This window comes from Miscanthus floridulus, chromosome 11 (assembly GCF_019320115.1).
Source record: "Miscanthus floridulus cultivar M001 chromosome 11, ASM1932011v1, whole genome shotgun sequence".
Taxonomy (NCBI): domain Eukaryota; kingdom Viridiplantae; phylum Streptophyta; class Magnoliopsida; order Poales; family Poaceae; genus Miscanthus; species Miscanthus floridulus.
This window is the reverse complement of record NC_089590.1, coordinates 66693954-66708493: the sequence shown is the minus strand read 5'-3', so window position 1 is coordinate 66708493 and position 14540 is coordinate 66693954. Positions and strand designations below refer to the sequence as shown.

Here is a 14540-nt window from a genome sequence, read left to right as displayed (position 1 = left end):
GTCACACACACCGTTGTGCTATCGTGTTCCTTCATGAAGTCCTGATGCTTGCTACCGTGACCTGATTGCACGCACAGCACCATTGCACGTCGTCGGCGTGGGCGCCGGGCGCGCCATGGGAACCTGTCTGGCACCCACGAGACTGTCCCCCAGCCCCACGCGCGCAGTTCGTCGTGTTCGCCCAAATCCCAATCCGCCACGAGGCACGGCTCCGCGACGGGCTTACCGAGCAGGTGGTGAAGGTGAACTGGAGCTGTGGGCTGTGGCGGCGTCACTTTCACGGGCGGCTGCGCTCGTCGCGGATTTTGCATCGAGGCCGATCCGGCGGCGTGGGAATTTGGGCTTGCGCGTCTCGTCGGCGTCCGAGTGGAGAAATGAGCTCCTGACTCCTGAGATGGGGTTGGGCTTTCGACCTGGGAACCTCATATTTATTTGGCCCACAAAATCCGTTGCTACACACCCTACGGTTGCAGGCAAAAGACAGAGCAAACGGGCCGCCAAAGGCACAAAAGCTGTGTTTACACGGTGCCTCTAATGCGAAAAGATCCATCTTATACCTCTCTAAATCATTGTTGTAGTCTGATTTTTCTTCTTAATTAAACTTTCAAATTCCCTCAACTTTAAAATCGTTCAAATTATCTCCTGACCTGGTTTGAAGTTGTTACGAAGGTGGTTTTGTCTCTTTTAGTTAAAAAAATGATAAATACTTGAGAAGGTTTTCAAACCATAGAAAACTAGAAGCAAACCCCGCACGTTGCTACGGGAATTGCGGATTAGTGGATTGCGTGGTATGATGACGTTGGTAACAAAATGCTTATGTCTTGCTAACGTGGACATTACAGTTGCATGTGCTAGTGGATTTTAATTATACGTGATAGTGCATTGCTTAGTTGGATAACTTGTATGTTGAGATAAATAGCTAGTGGATTTTAATTATATATGATAGTGTATTGCCTAGTTGGATAACTTGCATGTTGAGATAAATAGCTAGTGGATTTTAATTATATATGATAGTGTATTGCCTAGTTGGATAACTTGGAGTTTTGCTTTATAAGAGTATAAGATAAGATATCTAACCTTCTAAAAATTCTGAAAAAAATCTATCTCTATGATTATGATATGAAGAATCCATGTAAAATATTTAGAGCTCATGAAAATATATCTAGAAGCTTCCAAAAAAATAGATTTAGCTATAGGAAAATTGAGAAAAAATCCAAAAATCTAAAAACTTTCAGGAACATTCTAATCAATGTATAAACTGTGCTTTAATACTCTGCATTACAAAAATATGATATGAAACTAGCATGAATGCAACATATACTAATGCTGAATGCATTCATGCTATGCATTGTTGCTGGTTATGTCTTATGTCTTTAGAAAAGTTTTCAAAATACATTTTGATATGAATTAGATAGTTTTTTTTTGGAATTTTGTAGATTTTTTGAGATATTGTTTCCATTTTTGTAGAACTAAATTTATTTTTTGGAAGATTCTAAATATATTTTCATGAGATCTAAATATTTTATTTAGATTAAACATACCTAAAATCTATCTATATGAATTTTGTTAGAATTTTTAAAATGCTATTATGTGATTTAAAAACTTATCAAGTATTTAGCAAAATTTTTAACTAAAAAAAGATAAAGCCATCTTTAAAACCACCTTAACCAAAGCAGGGAGGTAATTTGAATGGTATTGAAAGTTCACGGGCTAAGATATTTGGTTTTGAAGTTTGAGGAGAAAAATCAAACTACGGTGATAGTTAAGGGAGATAAAATAAACCTTTAACCTATAATTTTGGACTCGTTTGGATCTTATTTGTAGTGAATATATAATCTGATTTTTGGGTTAAAAATGAGGGTGTGTTTAGAACTCATCTTCATAGTTATTATTGTTTTTTATAGTGAAAATCTCCAAATAGTAAGTTTTGAGTAGATAGTTGGATTCTAGAATTTCGTTCTAGAATCTAAGCATTCGGATCTCATTCTCATTTTTCCACCTCGGTCTACTATTTTTTTGTTAGAAGATCTAAAAATGACCGAGCCGCGCCCCTGTTACTGTTAGCTCCCCTGTCGTCTTCTGCTCGATCGAGCACTACACACTGCACACATCATCTTCTTCTTCATTGCACGTAGCCATCCAATGTTGATCACACATCAACTTGGTCCATCCATCCACTATCGACGCCCAGCTGGGCAACCTTTCTACAGCGCAATCAGCAGGCCCCAGACTCCCAGACCACATAACGAAAAAATCTCCCGAAAACTAACGTGTCTACTGCTAATTCTCATCTGAGAAGACATGTTTTTTTTACGGATCGGTCGTGTATTTGCGTGACATGACGTTGGCTTTATGAGCGTCATTGTTCTCTCTCTTTCAGTTCGTCGGTGAGTTGTTATACTCCACTAACGGAATCAAAGAATATATGATCACTAACAGCTGTGTGCAGCGAGCGATGCCTTCCCATGCACGCCACAGAATGGTCAGTGTCAGGTTCCGAAATCATATATAGTCTTTTCCCATATGCAATGGCAAGCAGCAGAAAATGATGTCTTAACATGCAAAACAACTTGGGGATATCAATATAAGAAGGCATGTTTTAACTCCGAAACATTGCTTCATTCTTCAGGCATCAGGACATCAAACAATGGGAAAAAGAGGTTTCAACTCCCGAAACCTGAAGATTCTGCTGGTCATTACAATTGTGATACCTCCGATCCGTGTCGTCGTCCACAAAAACAGTCTAACCTCGCCGACAATGTACATGTATCAACGAAGGGCTGCGGCGGTGTCTGTCGGCTATTGTTGTGTGTGTTTCTGCCAACCTTTTTTTTAGATAAAGGAGTGTTTCTGCCAACCTGTGCATACTTTATCAAGAACATACAAAACAGTCAGAGTTCGGCTCGTCAAACTCGTTTTTGTTTCCAGGCAGAAAAGAACCTGGACGCTAAGTTCTGGGGTCTGCTGCTTGCGCGTCTGCATCATCTGTTACAATTCTTTCTTTTCACACGAAAATATTCGTATGTCTTTTGGACTCTCTTCCTCTGCTTTAGTTTCAGGCGCGGCAGTGGACAGACAGAGGAGAGAAAGAAAGTACGGCGGATCAGGCGCCAAAAAATCCAGATATTCTACAGCACGGTAGACTTGCGATCAATGTCATCAAAGCGTCGTCCAATGTATCGATTGTCAATTGGAGGATATATAACTTCTTGCTGGTAAAAGTAGTAGCATTTCGTCGGATGCGTTGAAATGTCCAAGTCTGATCTAGCCATAGCCATACCTTGCACCGAAAAGAGCAGTAACTATGACCTGAAAGGCTGAAACTGCTCTAGTCAATCGGCCTGTTCGCTGGTTGGTTTCTGGGCTGATTTGGGCTAGCTGATGCTGGTTTATTGTGAGAGAAAAACATTGTTGACGGGCTGGTTTGGGCTGGCTGAAACCAACAAGCGAACAGGCTGAATATGGAGATCGCCATCGGACGTGACACCCTTCATTATATACAAAACCCTATATATGAAAAAGAGGACCCTATCTATCAGCATGTAATAATCATACAAGTTACAAAGGTTGAAATCAATGTTTTACGCGATCGAGCTGCTTTGCACTCCATTGCCATTATTCATCCAATCCTTTGTGTTGTTGTCGAGTGGCATGTTTGTTTGACCAAGAAGCAAGCATGCTGGAGCGAAGATAGATCAGCTGGTCTTGCACGTGTCACGACTGTATTTTGGAACCAGTATTCGCTGTAAACCTTACCAAAATTGATAATATAACGTGAGTGCCATTGGGTTGATCTTGTTCCTCGATACATACGTCCACTTCTCGCTTTCTAAAAAGTCAACCAATAGATTTTTTTGGTGGACACTCAGATTAAGTCCTCAACTTGATGTGGGCGTTCACGTTTTCCTGAATTTATTTTATTTAGGATTTAATATCAATATTTTTTCAATGATAGGCAATACGTCCGCCGATGGCAAGGTGTTTATGATAACTTCATCCATCTTAAAGCTCAGTCTTTCAAGGTGCTCAAAGGGCTAGGGGTGTGTTGTGTGTGTGTGTATATATATATATATATTCTATAGCCACCTTGATTTACGATAATGTTTGTATCAATTTACGATAACATGAATATGCATTTACGATACTCGTGTTACTACAACTCACGGTGATATTTACTATAATGTTATAGTAAATCACTTAGTAAGTAGTTACTGTAATCTCGTAAATTAGAATAGTAATTATCGTAACTCAAAGTGGCCACATAATAAGTTATTCTATGGCCAGCTGCACAACAGTAGTTTTATATATATATATATATATATATATATATATATATATATATATATATATATATATATATATATATATATATATATATATATATATATATATATATATATAGGCGGCCACATATGTAAATGTGATTTTTTTTAAAAAGTACAAAAAATAATATATCAATATTTATGTCTCTAAATAGATTTACTAATGAAATATATTTCATGATTGACCTAATGATACTTATTTGATACTATAAATATCAGTAGTTTTTTTTATCAATTTAGTAAAACTTAAATTCGTTGGCTTGTTTTTTTTTTTTGACAATAAAATTTGTTGGCTTCTTGAAATCGAGAACGTGTACCTTTTTTGTACTCGGGGAAAGATCGCGAAACATGGCTGCTATTGGATCCTGTTCCTGTGATTACATGTGTGCGTTGGCACATGTCCATCTGTCAATCATGTTCCGATCCCGACTGTTTTCTAAAGATTTTTGAACAACTTCCTAATTGTTTGCACCAAGCATGCACTTGCTTCATGTGTGCGTTGGCACATGTCCATCTGTCAATCATGTTCCGATCCCAACTGTTTTCTAAAGATTTTTGAACAACTTCCTATTGTTTGCACCAAGCATGCACTTGCTTCCAATAAGAAATGTAACAAAACTGTTGCGCAGGTTCCCTGATTAAGATCAACTACAGGATGAGTGGATGACCACTACAATTTACTTATTATTTTATTCAGGTGTCATTGCAGAATACATATATATAGTACATTTTTTCAGAAAAAGGTTAGTGTACAGCATCATGGCTTCAGCAAGCTTCGTCTTATGTAACACTAAAGCATCATGTTGGTAAAGAAAAAACTTGACAAACCGACAAACCAAGCACGCACATTTAGAAATTTATTTACAAACCAAAAGGTCTAGCTAAAGGTCCAGTAGTCTTACTATGAAAAAGCAATGGCTGCTTGCATTGGGATCACATGTTTTTGCTGGTAGGATTAGTGGTGCAATCATTATGCATACACATGTTAGATGTAGTGGTAAGTGGTGTAACCACACTATATACGTACTCTCCAGGAGAAGAGACACTGACGTTTGTGAATTGTGATGTGTGGAAAGCTTGAAGTTGACTCCAATTATCGTCGTGGCACTTTTTAGGTTTCCCTTCTCCAGCTTCCGTGCATCTTCTTCGTTCGAGTGAATGTATGATTAGGCTACTGTTGCCATCCGCCGTAAACTTCCATATTTATTAATTATAGTGCCTGCAATAAGTAACAATAATGCCAAGTCTATCTTCATCTTATCAAGTTAAATATATTCCTCCAAGAGTTTGTTGGTGGAGTGGGTCTAATCAAGGTAGAAATTCACAACTTTTGACTTCTACTTCACATTACTACTGTTTTTTTTCCTTCTCTGAATGCATTTCCAGAAATTTTGGTATATTGTACAGATGCCCTGTTCTTGACATATACAAATATACTCCCTCCGGTTTCGAAATGATAAGCACATTTTAATAATAAAAAGCATACAAAAAATAAACCCCTAATTTGTCCTTTAATATGCTGTCATTTGCTAAAGAATAAATATTATCTAAGAAGCATTTTCAATACAATTTTTTCGAGGAAACATTTTCAATACAAATTTATTGATGCAAGTTTAAGTCGTAACTCATATATTAAATTATTGGTTAAAGTTCATTAAATTTGACTTTTCTGGCATGGAGGAAGAAATGCGCAAGTGAGTGTAAGAGCACATGTTCACATGTCTGACGAAAGATAGACTTTTGTTCGTGCCTTTTTGATCTGCTACTGCAATTAGGAACAATATAGTACGAACTAATACACATGAAAGGATACGTACAAACCTTTAGTATCCTTGATCGCTTGACTTATAAGCTGTACTTTTTTCAGTCAACGAATAATATTTTTCTCTCACAACAAATCAGTCAACAATACTTTCAGCCATGGCTTATCAGCCAAGCGAACAGAGGCACTATCTCCACTAGCATTTGAATATGGAATTTAACCTGAACCTATGGCTATAGCTAGTTTGAGCTATTGTGGAATATTGTAAAGTTAATCCAACCTATCCATATCCCGTAGCCAAATTTGAATCTCAGATGTTGCTTAGACCAATAATTAGAGATGGTACCCGAGGCAACCTTTTTTTTCTAGCGAGGACCATATTCCTGTAAGTGATGCCTACACATTGCCTTTTAGATTTTACTATTATCTAAATACAATAAAGCATGCATCTATATATAGCTTTCTATCATGAAGGAATAAACAGCATGGTAGACCATTGAATCAACGAGACGAAACATCAAATACTTGTTATCCTTGTTGATTTAGGGCGCGTTTGGTTCTTGACCTGAAGTTGCCGCACCCAATCCCAGGCGACGCCGCATGTGAGGCGAGCAGAAGCTACGCCAAGCTTTTGGCGAGAAGACGATGCGAAGCCGGCTGAAGCTATTTTGTTGTGAGAGAAAAATACTGTAGATTCTAGCTGATAAGCCTGGCTGATAAGCTCAAGCGAACATGCCCGAGATGGGAAACACAGTGTTGCTGCTTTGCCGATTCTCGAACGCCACACATTGCCGCAGGTTTGGCAGCAAGCAAACATAGGCTAAGCTTAGCTATGGCGAGCTGTTGTAGAGTGTGGCCATAAACCAAACACGCGCTTAGCTTGTATATAATTTAACAAACCAAAACTATATTATACTTATCTATTTCACTAATATACAATAATACAAAAAGGAGACACCATGTTCACCGAGAGGACCTAGAAGTTGAGAGATTAATTGGAAAAAAAGCGAAAACTTATTTATAACGATCTCACGGTCTAAATTAAACCAAAGAGTCTATATTTAGTACAATAATAAATAGTAAATTCAGAGTGATAAAATAAGGAAAAATAGTAATTTGATTTCCATCACTGCTTAGTAAGGGGATTAGTGAGTTGACTACGCCAGCTACTAGAAATTTTACAAGAGGAAACTATACGTCCGAAGTAATTACTGGAGTAATTAGCACACAATGGCATCAGTATTCTTTACGTCAGCACTATGTCATATTTACGTCTGCATCATGCACTGAGTGATATGCATGTTTTCCGCACATTAACTTTCCCTTTCTAGATATGGAACTAATTCTTTATGCCCTGCAGTCATTTAAGAAAATTTCCTTTTCAAACCTTCAATCAAAGGATAAATTCCATGTCCTACACTGCACTCGTCTACTCAGGCATCTCCTCCTTTGACTTGACTAGGATACAATCCGAAAGTGTTCACATCTTGTTTTGAAACAACGAGCAATGTTTACTAATACAACATCTTGCCTCCTCTTTTGTTGATTCCTTCTTTCTTTTCTGAACTTGTACTCTTGTTTTCACTAATGCATCTTCAGTAAGGGCTTTGGCCTCTCCTGTTTCCTAAAAAAATGTTCACTGCAACATGTACTGCATATTCATTCAAAAATTCTGATTTGTATAGAGCGTATGATCATGATCATTAAGGGCCCCTTGTTGCGATGCTCATCAAACTGTCGGCGACGATAATTAGCAGTGTGTTCCACTCATCTAGCACAGCTCAAAAGGTATCCTCGACAGTACAGTATCTGAACCCTAGCGTAGACAACGGCAGGAGACCTGCTTGTGCCATTGGAGACTGTTGATATTCTTCGGCTGAATTGTTGCGAGAGAAAAACACTGTTCGGGCTAAAAAAAGAAGCCGAACAAGCTGAATATGGGATAAGCTGAACAGGGCAAGCTTAAGGATGAAAGGCACAGGTTGGAACAGAAAAATGGCGGCGCCAATCTGCATTTGTGGATCAGCACCACATGTTCGGTTGGTATTACATCCGGCTGAAGCTATTTTATTGTGAGAGAAAAATATTATAGATTCTAGTTGATAAGCCAACTGATAAGTTCAAACGAACATGTCAGAATCAATCAGGAGACAGCCAGATCTGTGCTTGGCATTGTTTAACTGTCAATCACACAAAAGAAATCCTCCTTTAGTTTGTCCCAGTCTCAGCAGTCTGCACACGTGTTTCAGACTTTTTTCCTCAAAGGCAACAGTTACCATTTCACCTCATCAGCTAGGGGCCTATTTAGTTCCCTCCAAAACGCTAAATTTTTCAAGATTTTCCGTCACATCGAATCTTTGGAAGTATGCATGAAGCATTAAATGTAAATAAAAAATAAAACTAATTACACAGTTTAGACAAAATCTACAAGACGAATCTTTTAAGCCTAATTAAACTATGATTGGACACTAATTGACAAATAACAACGAAAATGCTACCGTGTCGTTTTACCAAAATTTTTGCCATCTGCCTAGGACGAAGCGTGCACTGGAGAATGGACAGATCGCAGGACAGAAGCCGTACACGAGTTCAGCATTGGCATGACACACGAGTAGCAGACTAGATGAATTTAATCAACGAATTGGAAGAGGCCGACGCCGTGTTCGGCTGCGGCTGGTCAGCCCCTCACGTAGGACACTGTTTCAACGAACCAGTCAGCATACTTCTCTTCACATATACGAATCAGTAACGATACGAATCAACCAACGACCAAACAGGCTACGAGTCCATTTCTGTTCTGGTGATCCTCACTACTGTACATGAAAATCTCAATGCACAGCGTGCAAAAGAATTCTTCTTGGAATGGATAGCATAGCATAGGTTTCGATCACCGATACCTTGTCGATCGATCTTTATATACAAGAAGGCAAACAAGATAGATGCAATGGCGTGTCGCGTTGTTTCTGCCTAATTTCGTCGTGGACAATCTTTCATTCTCTGTTGCGTTCGCTCGGACGAATTTTAGAGAAATATAGAGAAATCTAGATAAATCTAAAAGAATTATGTGGAGAAATATACGGTTTTAGATGAAAAAAAAGAAGCAGATGAAGCCGGAATTTAAACCCACGCGAACGGGGCCGCTATTGCCTCCTCCGCTCCGATGCAAGACGTGCAACGCAGAGGGAGAGAAAAAGAACGATGAATCAATTAGCCACGGAACTAAAAAATTCTCTCGCGCGCGCTAGCTCTAAATCTGCGGCAATTCTTGGTGCACGTCGCCGGACTCCATGAACACTCTGAGCCAGTAGTCCAAGTCGCCGTCGGCGCCAACCGACGACGCGCCCAACGCGTCGGAGGGCTCCATGGGGACGTCGAAGCTCTCGAGCGGCATCGACAGCGTCTCGGACCAGAAGGTGTCGTCGAACTGGAACTCCTCGGCGTCCGAGGCGGAGGAGGTGAAGCTCTCCTCCTTGGGGAACCCGGGCGAGCTCCCCGTGTTGCCCTGCTCCTGCTCCGTCATGGACGACGACGACTCGGTCACCGACGACGAGGCCGCCGACCGTTCAGGCGACACCGGCGCGGCGGTGGCCGGGACCGTCGCCTTCTTGGCGCCCCCGCGCTTGGGCCTGTGCTTCTTGCCGGCGCCAGCTGCCTGCGCCCCGTGCTGCTCCGGCTTGTTGGTGGGCTCCAGCCGCTTCTTGAGGTGCGTGTGCCAGACGTTCTTGATCTCGTTGTCCGTCCGCCCGGGCAGCCTGCCGGCGATCGCGGACCACCTATGTGTGACCAAACAATTCAGAGCTCGTCAGTGCACAGCTTTGTCAAAAGGAATCGATTACAAATTTACAACGATCTGCGAGATGACATGCATGTTCTATGCTGCTATCTACTCATATCCTAATCTCCGTCTGCTGCGTGATTTGATTCCCCTTGCGGAATCACACGCACTTGTTTAACGCTGTACCAGTTCTTTTTTTTTTAACTGCACTGAGCTCTAGACGGCACGCAGCAGTGTCCCGTTCGTCGTCCACGACGAGGACGGACGGCCAAACTACAAACTAGAGAAGGTGGAATCTCCGGCAGATCTCGCGCATCATCATCAGTGACGCAATTAATTAATTAACTAGTGACCAAGTGGCCTGCACACTTGGGATTTTCTTTCTTCGGCGGCCTCGAGGCGGGGCCCACGGGGATAATAATGTATTGTACTCCCTGCCCTGCCGCACTGACAGGAGCAAGAGGAAGACGAAGACGAAGAGTAATTTGCGTTTGAACTTTGAAGCAACGAACAATCAATTGCTCCTCCGATTTAGCAAAACACCCGAAAAGACAGCAATGCGAGAAAGGGAAAGAAAAGGACGAGGAGGAAAATGGTACCTGTTGCCGAGCTGCTCGTGGAGGCTGATGATGGCGTCCTCCTCCTCCTTGCTGAAGTTGCCGCGCTTGATGTCCGGGCGCAGGTAGTTGATCCACCGGAGCCGGCAGCTCTTGCCGCACCGCAGCAGCCCTGCAGCAGCAGCAGCACGTCTCGATAGTTAGCACTCCGTGGCCTGCTGGGAGGGTACCTTAGCTATGCCGCGAGAAGCAAGCAGAGTGGGTTGCTCACCGGCTTGCTTGGGCAGCGCGCGCCAGTTGCTGTGGCCGAAGCTCTGGATGTGGGCGACCAGGATCTTGTCCTCCTCGGGCGTCCATGGCCCCTTCTTGAGCCCCATCTTCTCGCAGCACGGAGCCCTCCCCATTACTTGCTTCTACTCGATCTCCTCCTCTGAGTGCTGTGCTGTCTGAAGCTATGCTTTGCTAGATTGGCTTGTCTGTTCGAGGGAGGTGTGGCCAGTGCAGGCAGGGCGAGGGAGGCGTGTGTTTGCTGCCTGCCTGATTTGTCTTTGGGGACGGGAGCACTGTCCTGGTAGCGATGAAGGCAAGGGTGGAGTCGTGAGGGTGCCCGGGTATTTATCTTGGTGGCGATTGATGACATAGAGCTTGAGAGTGTTTTTTTAATAACAAATGCATAGAGCTATTTAGAGTTCAAACAGACACGTGCTCGAATGCGTAAGCCCACGCAACTTCCGGGTAAGTGGTTCCTCTGGGTGGGCCAAGTGGGGCTGTAATTTTCCACCGTTTGTGGTTTGTTTTCCCTCGTAACTTTTTAGCTCATGAACTTTGGGTATTATTCTTTACTCTAAAGTTTAGTTTGCTATAGCTTTAGACCATTTTAGTTTAAAAAAACTGTTCAGTTTAAAGTTTTTTTGACATTTAAAAAACACTTTAGACCTCCTATTTGGAGACTCAAGAGCTAAAGTAGTCTAAAATTTAGTGGCTGAATTTAGAGCATGTGATGCAAATAGTCTTAACTCGATTCACGAGATGCTTAATGTTGTTGTGTTGTTTGGAGAGAGAGCCCCCCTATTTAGATTAGGACAATCCCCATCTAAAAATTATGGGATAGTTTTTATACTTACCAAGTCGTTCATATAGGTACCATATTCATAATGGATATTTTCTTCCGAACAAATTCTCTCAAAATCACTTATCATCTCTCTCCAATCATCTACCCATCGGCTTCAAAAAAGAAAACCATCTACCCATGACATTTCTTCATATTTTGGTCCCCTATAGACGTGATGTATTGTCTAAGAGCCAGTACATATAATAAGTGACATAAGCTGGTCGTATGAGTTGGAAAGTGACACGTCAGAATTACGATAAGATGGAAGAGAGAGAAGAGGATAGAGAAGGTAAACTGTTTATCCTATTTAAGTGGTCAGTTTAGCTTTTTTATAAAGATCTGGTTTCCCAGCTTGTTGTCATTAATAAGAAGAAGGAGAAGCAGCAGTACAACGTTTGGATTACATACGCGAGTAGCACAGCCTATCACAGTGGAGTACTGTGTAGGCGGAAAAGAGTGACCATTTATGTCAATGTCAGTGGGGCATTTTAGGGCCATGTTAGTCAATGCATCCATATTTTGGAAATAGTTTAGAAGAATTTTATTTTCATGAAACTCTCTCTACTCCTATGAAACTCTTATCATCTCTCTCTTCATCAATACGGTGCCTACATCAACATATTTAATGCCCATAAAACTCTGACAAAACCCCATTGAGACTAGCCTTAGCCTGAATAATGGATAAGCGGTGAGTGATCGACTATTCATCGTTTAGCATTTAGGATTAGGATAATATCATTTAGACGTGTCACCGCTTAAATATGTACGACAAGTGATCATGCACCTGTAAAAGACAAATCAGCACACTATAATAAATCAGGGTGATGAGGACGAGGAGACTAGACTCATCAAGGTTGAAAGGTGGCCCGCCGCGCGGCAGCGTCATGGCTTAACACCGGTGTCTCTCGGCTAGCTAGCCGCGAACGAAGTCCTCGAGGCTCGAGGTCGCGCGCAAACTGTTCAGCGCCGCCTGTGGTGAATCCACGGCACGATCGTGTTCGTGTCATCGTGTGTGTGTGACTGTGTTGCCAATTGAAAATTCTCGAGGCGAGGAGTTAAACGGACTGTTCGCTGGTTGGTTATATGGGTTGATAAGTCCGATCAGTGCTGATTTGTTGTGAGAGAAAAACACTGTTGACTGACTGATAAGTCCTGACTGAAACCAATAATCGAACAGGCTCAAAGCGAAAGACGAAGCGAGGAAATTATTAAGGGTATAGAGTCGTCAGTCGTCACACGCGCTGCGGGCTGCGGCGGCGCGCGGAGCAAAGTTCAGCGCACCTGGCCGAGGTGTCACCAGCGTGCAGCGCATGTTTATGTCATGCAAGCTACCTGTACATCATCAGAGCATCCTCTATTGAGTTTAAGTGGAAAGTTTTGGGCGAGCGGGGCAAAGGACAGAGCAATGCCCGAGGCAGGACGGACGTCGCAGCCGTATCGAATCGGGGCTCCTCGCGCGTCTACGGCCGCTTTGCCCGGGCGTGGCCGAGAGCCGAGAGGCGGCAGCGGCACTGACTCAGCCTTCAATTCAATTCAGCCCAATCCAACGCCAAAACTGCTCCGCACGGCGGCGCCGCTTCTCTTCTCTCTCCTCTCCTCTGTGCCGATTCACACGTCTCCATCGGAAAACTCAGGTTCAACCGTGGATCCGGACTAGCAACAGTAGCTCCATAATGCTGTATATCGTAGATAGCTATGTGTAGTGTTGAACGGTCCAAGCCTGGCCTGTCACTTGTCACGGTGGCATGCTTAGTGTTATACTCAATGTACGATTGTACGTACTAGCTTCTTCGGTCACAAGATAAATCAACTTGCAGAATCATTTCAAGCCAAATTAATTTAAGTTTGATTAACTTTTGTATGATAACAAATAAGTGCATTCTGAAAATAATTTCACGTCATGAACATTGGTGCTGTTTCTATGAATTTAGTTAAATTTAAAATAGTTTAACTTAGGACACCTAAAGAAGTTTATTTAATTTAGGACCGAGGGAATAGAGCTATATGTTTTATGTGCAAATCGGAAGAAAAGGAGAACCGACAACGGAAAACAACTACGGAAAACGTCGTTTATCGAGAACAACGGAAAACTTCACCGGTGATGGTGCCAATACTTGGTACTACTGAACAAACATCCTGTTCGTTGGATCGTTTCTGTGGCTTATAAGCCGACTTATGCTGTTTTATTATGAGAAAAAAAAATATTATATCATAACTAATAAACCTGGCTCATACGGTGAAACAAAAAAAAATCCTACTAGACTGGTCGTTGCACAACATGTGCGGTTTTAGATTGACCAGAGCCAGAGTAGCAGCGCGGGTCAAACGGTCAACGATTATTCACGGGCGGGGCCCACCCCGCCGGAAGCCCAGCGCCGCTACAGTTGGCCCAGCAGGCGGGCTGATTTGGAGCCATGCATCGGTGCCGTCCTAGCTACTGTATTTATTTTGGTCTCGTCGAGCAACGTCGACTTGTGAATCATATTCGTGCGTACGTGAGTGTGACCATGTCGCGGGGTCTCGGTGTTCTTCGCGCGTCCACATCAGAGCTGACGTTGCTTCATCAACAGGCTGCTATCATCACAGCAGGACCCACTGTATAGGATAGAACAGTCTCCGGCGGCAAACGGAGATGACGCGCCTAGGCGGCCTAGCTTCGTCCCTCTCCCTCCCATAAAGATTATGTTTTGCACTCGTAAATTTCGTCCCTCCCACGTCGCTTCGTCCCTCCGATCGGGACGTGGTCTGCGCCAACGCCAATCACTTGCCTTCGATTTTGAGCGTCTAGGGTCGAATACACGTGCCTGGCAGATGTTTCTACTCCAAGGATGCGTCAAAACACGTCTCGAGGGTCTGATTGGTTGCTCGTGTTAGGATAGGCCTGCAGTAAGGATGTAGCATTGGATATCCAATCCAATATAGTCCTATATGCTTTTAAGTATTGTTTTTTTTACGAGACCCGGTTACAGATGCAGACGCTCACATACACGAGCGTACACTCACATCTACAAAC

At 42.5% G+C, this 14540-nt stretch overlaps 1 protein-coding gene across 1 annotated transcript; it reads right to left on the bottom strand.

The window, feature by feature from the left end:
* Positions 1–8882: 8882 nt before the first annotated feature.
* On the bottom strand, positions 8883–10996 carry LOC136493295 (transcription factor MYB4-like). Its single transcript, XM_066489362.1, has 3 exons — positions 10688–10996; positions 10459–10588; positions 8883–9857 (listed from the first exon to the last, which is right to left on the bottom strand). The coding sequence occupies exons 1-3, from the start codon at positions 10818–10820 to the stop codon at positions 9332–9334; spliced, it is 789 nt and encodes a 262-aa protein (XP_066345459.1). The 5' UTR covers positions 10821–10996; the 3' UTR covers positions 8883–9331.
* Between the last annotated feature and the right edge of the window lie 3544 nt (positions 10997–14540).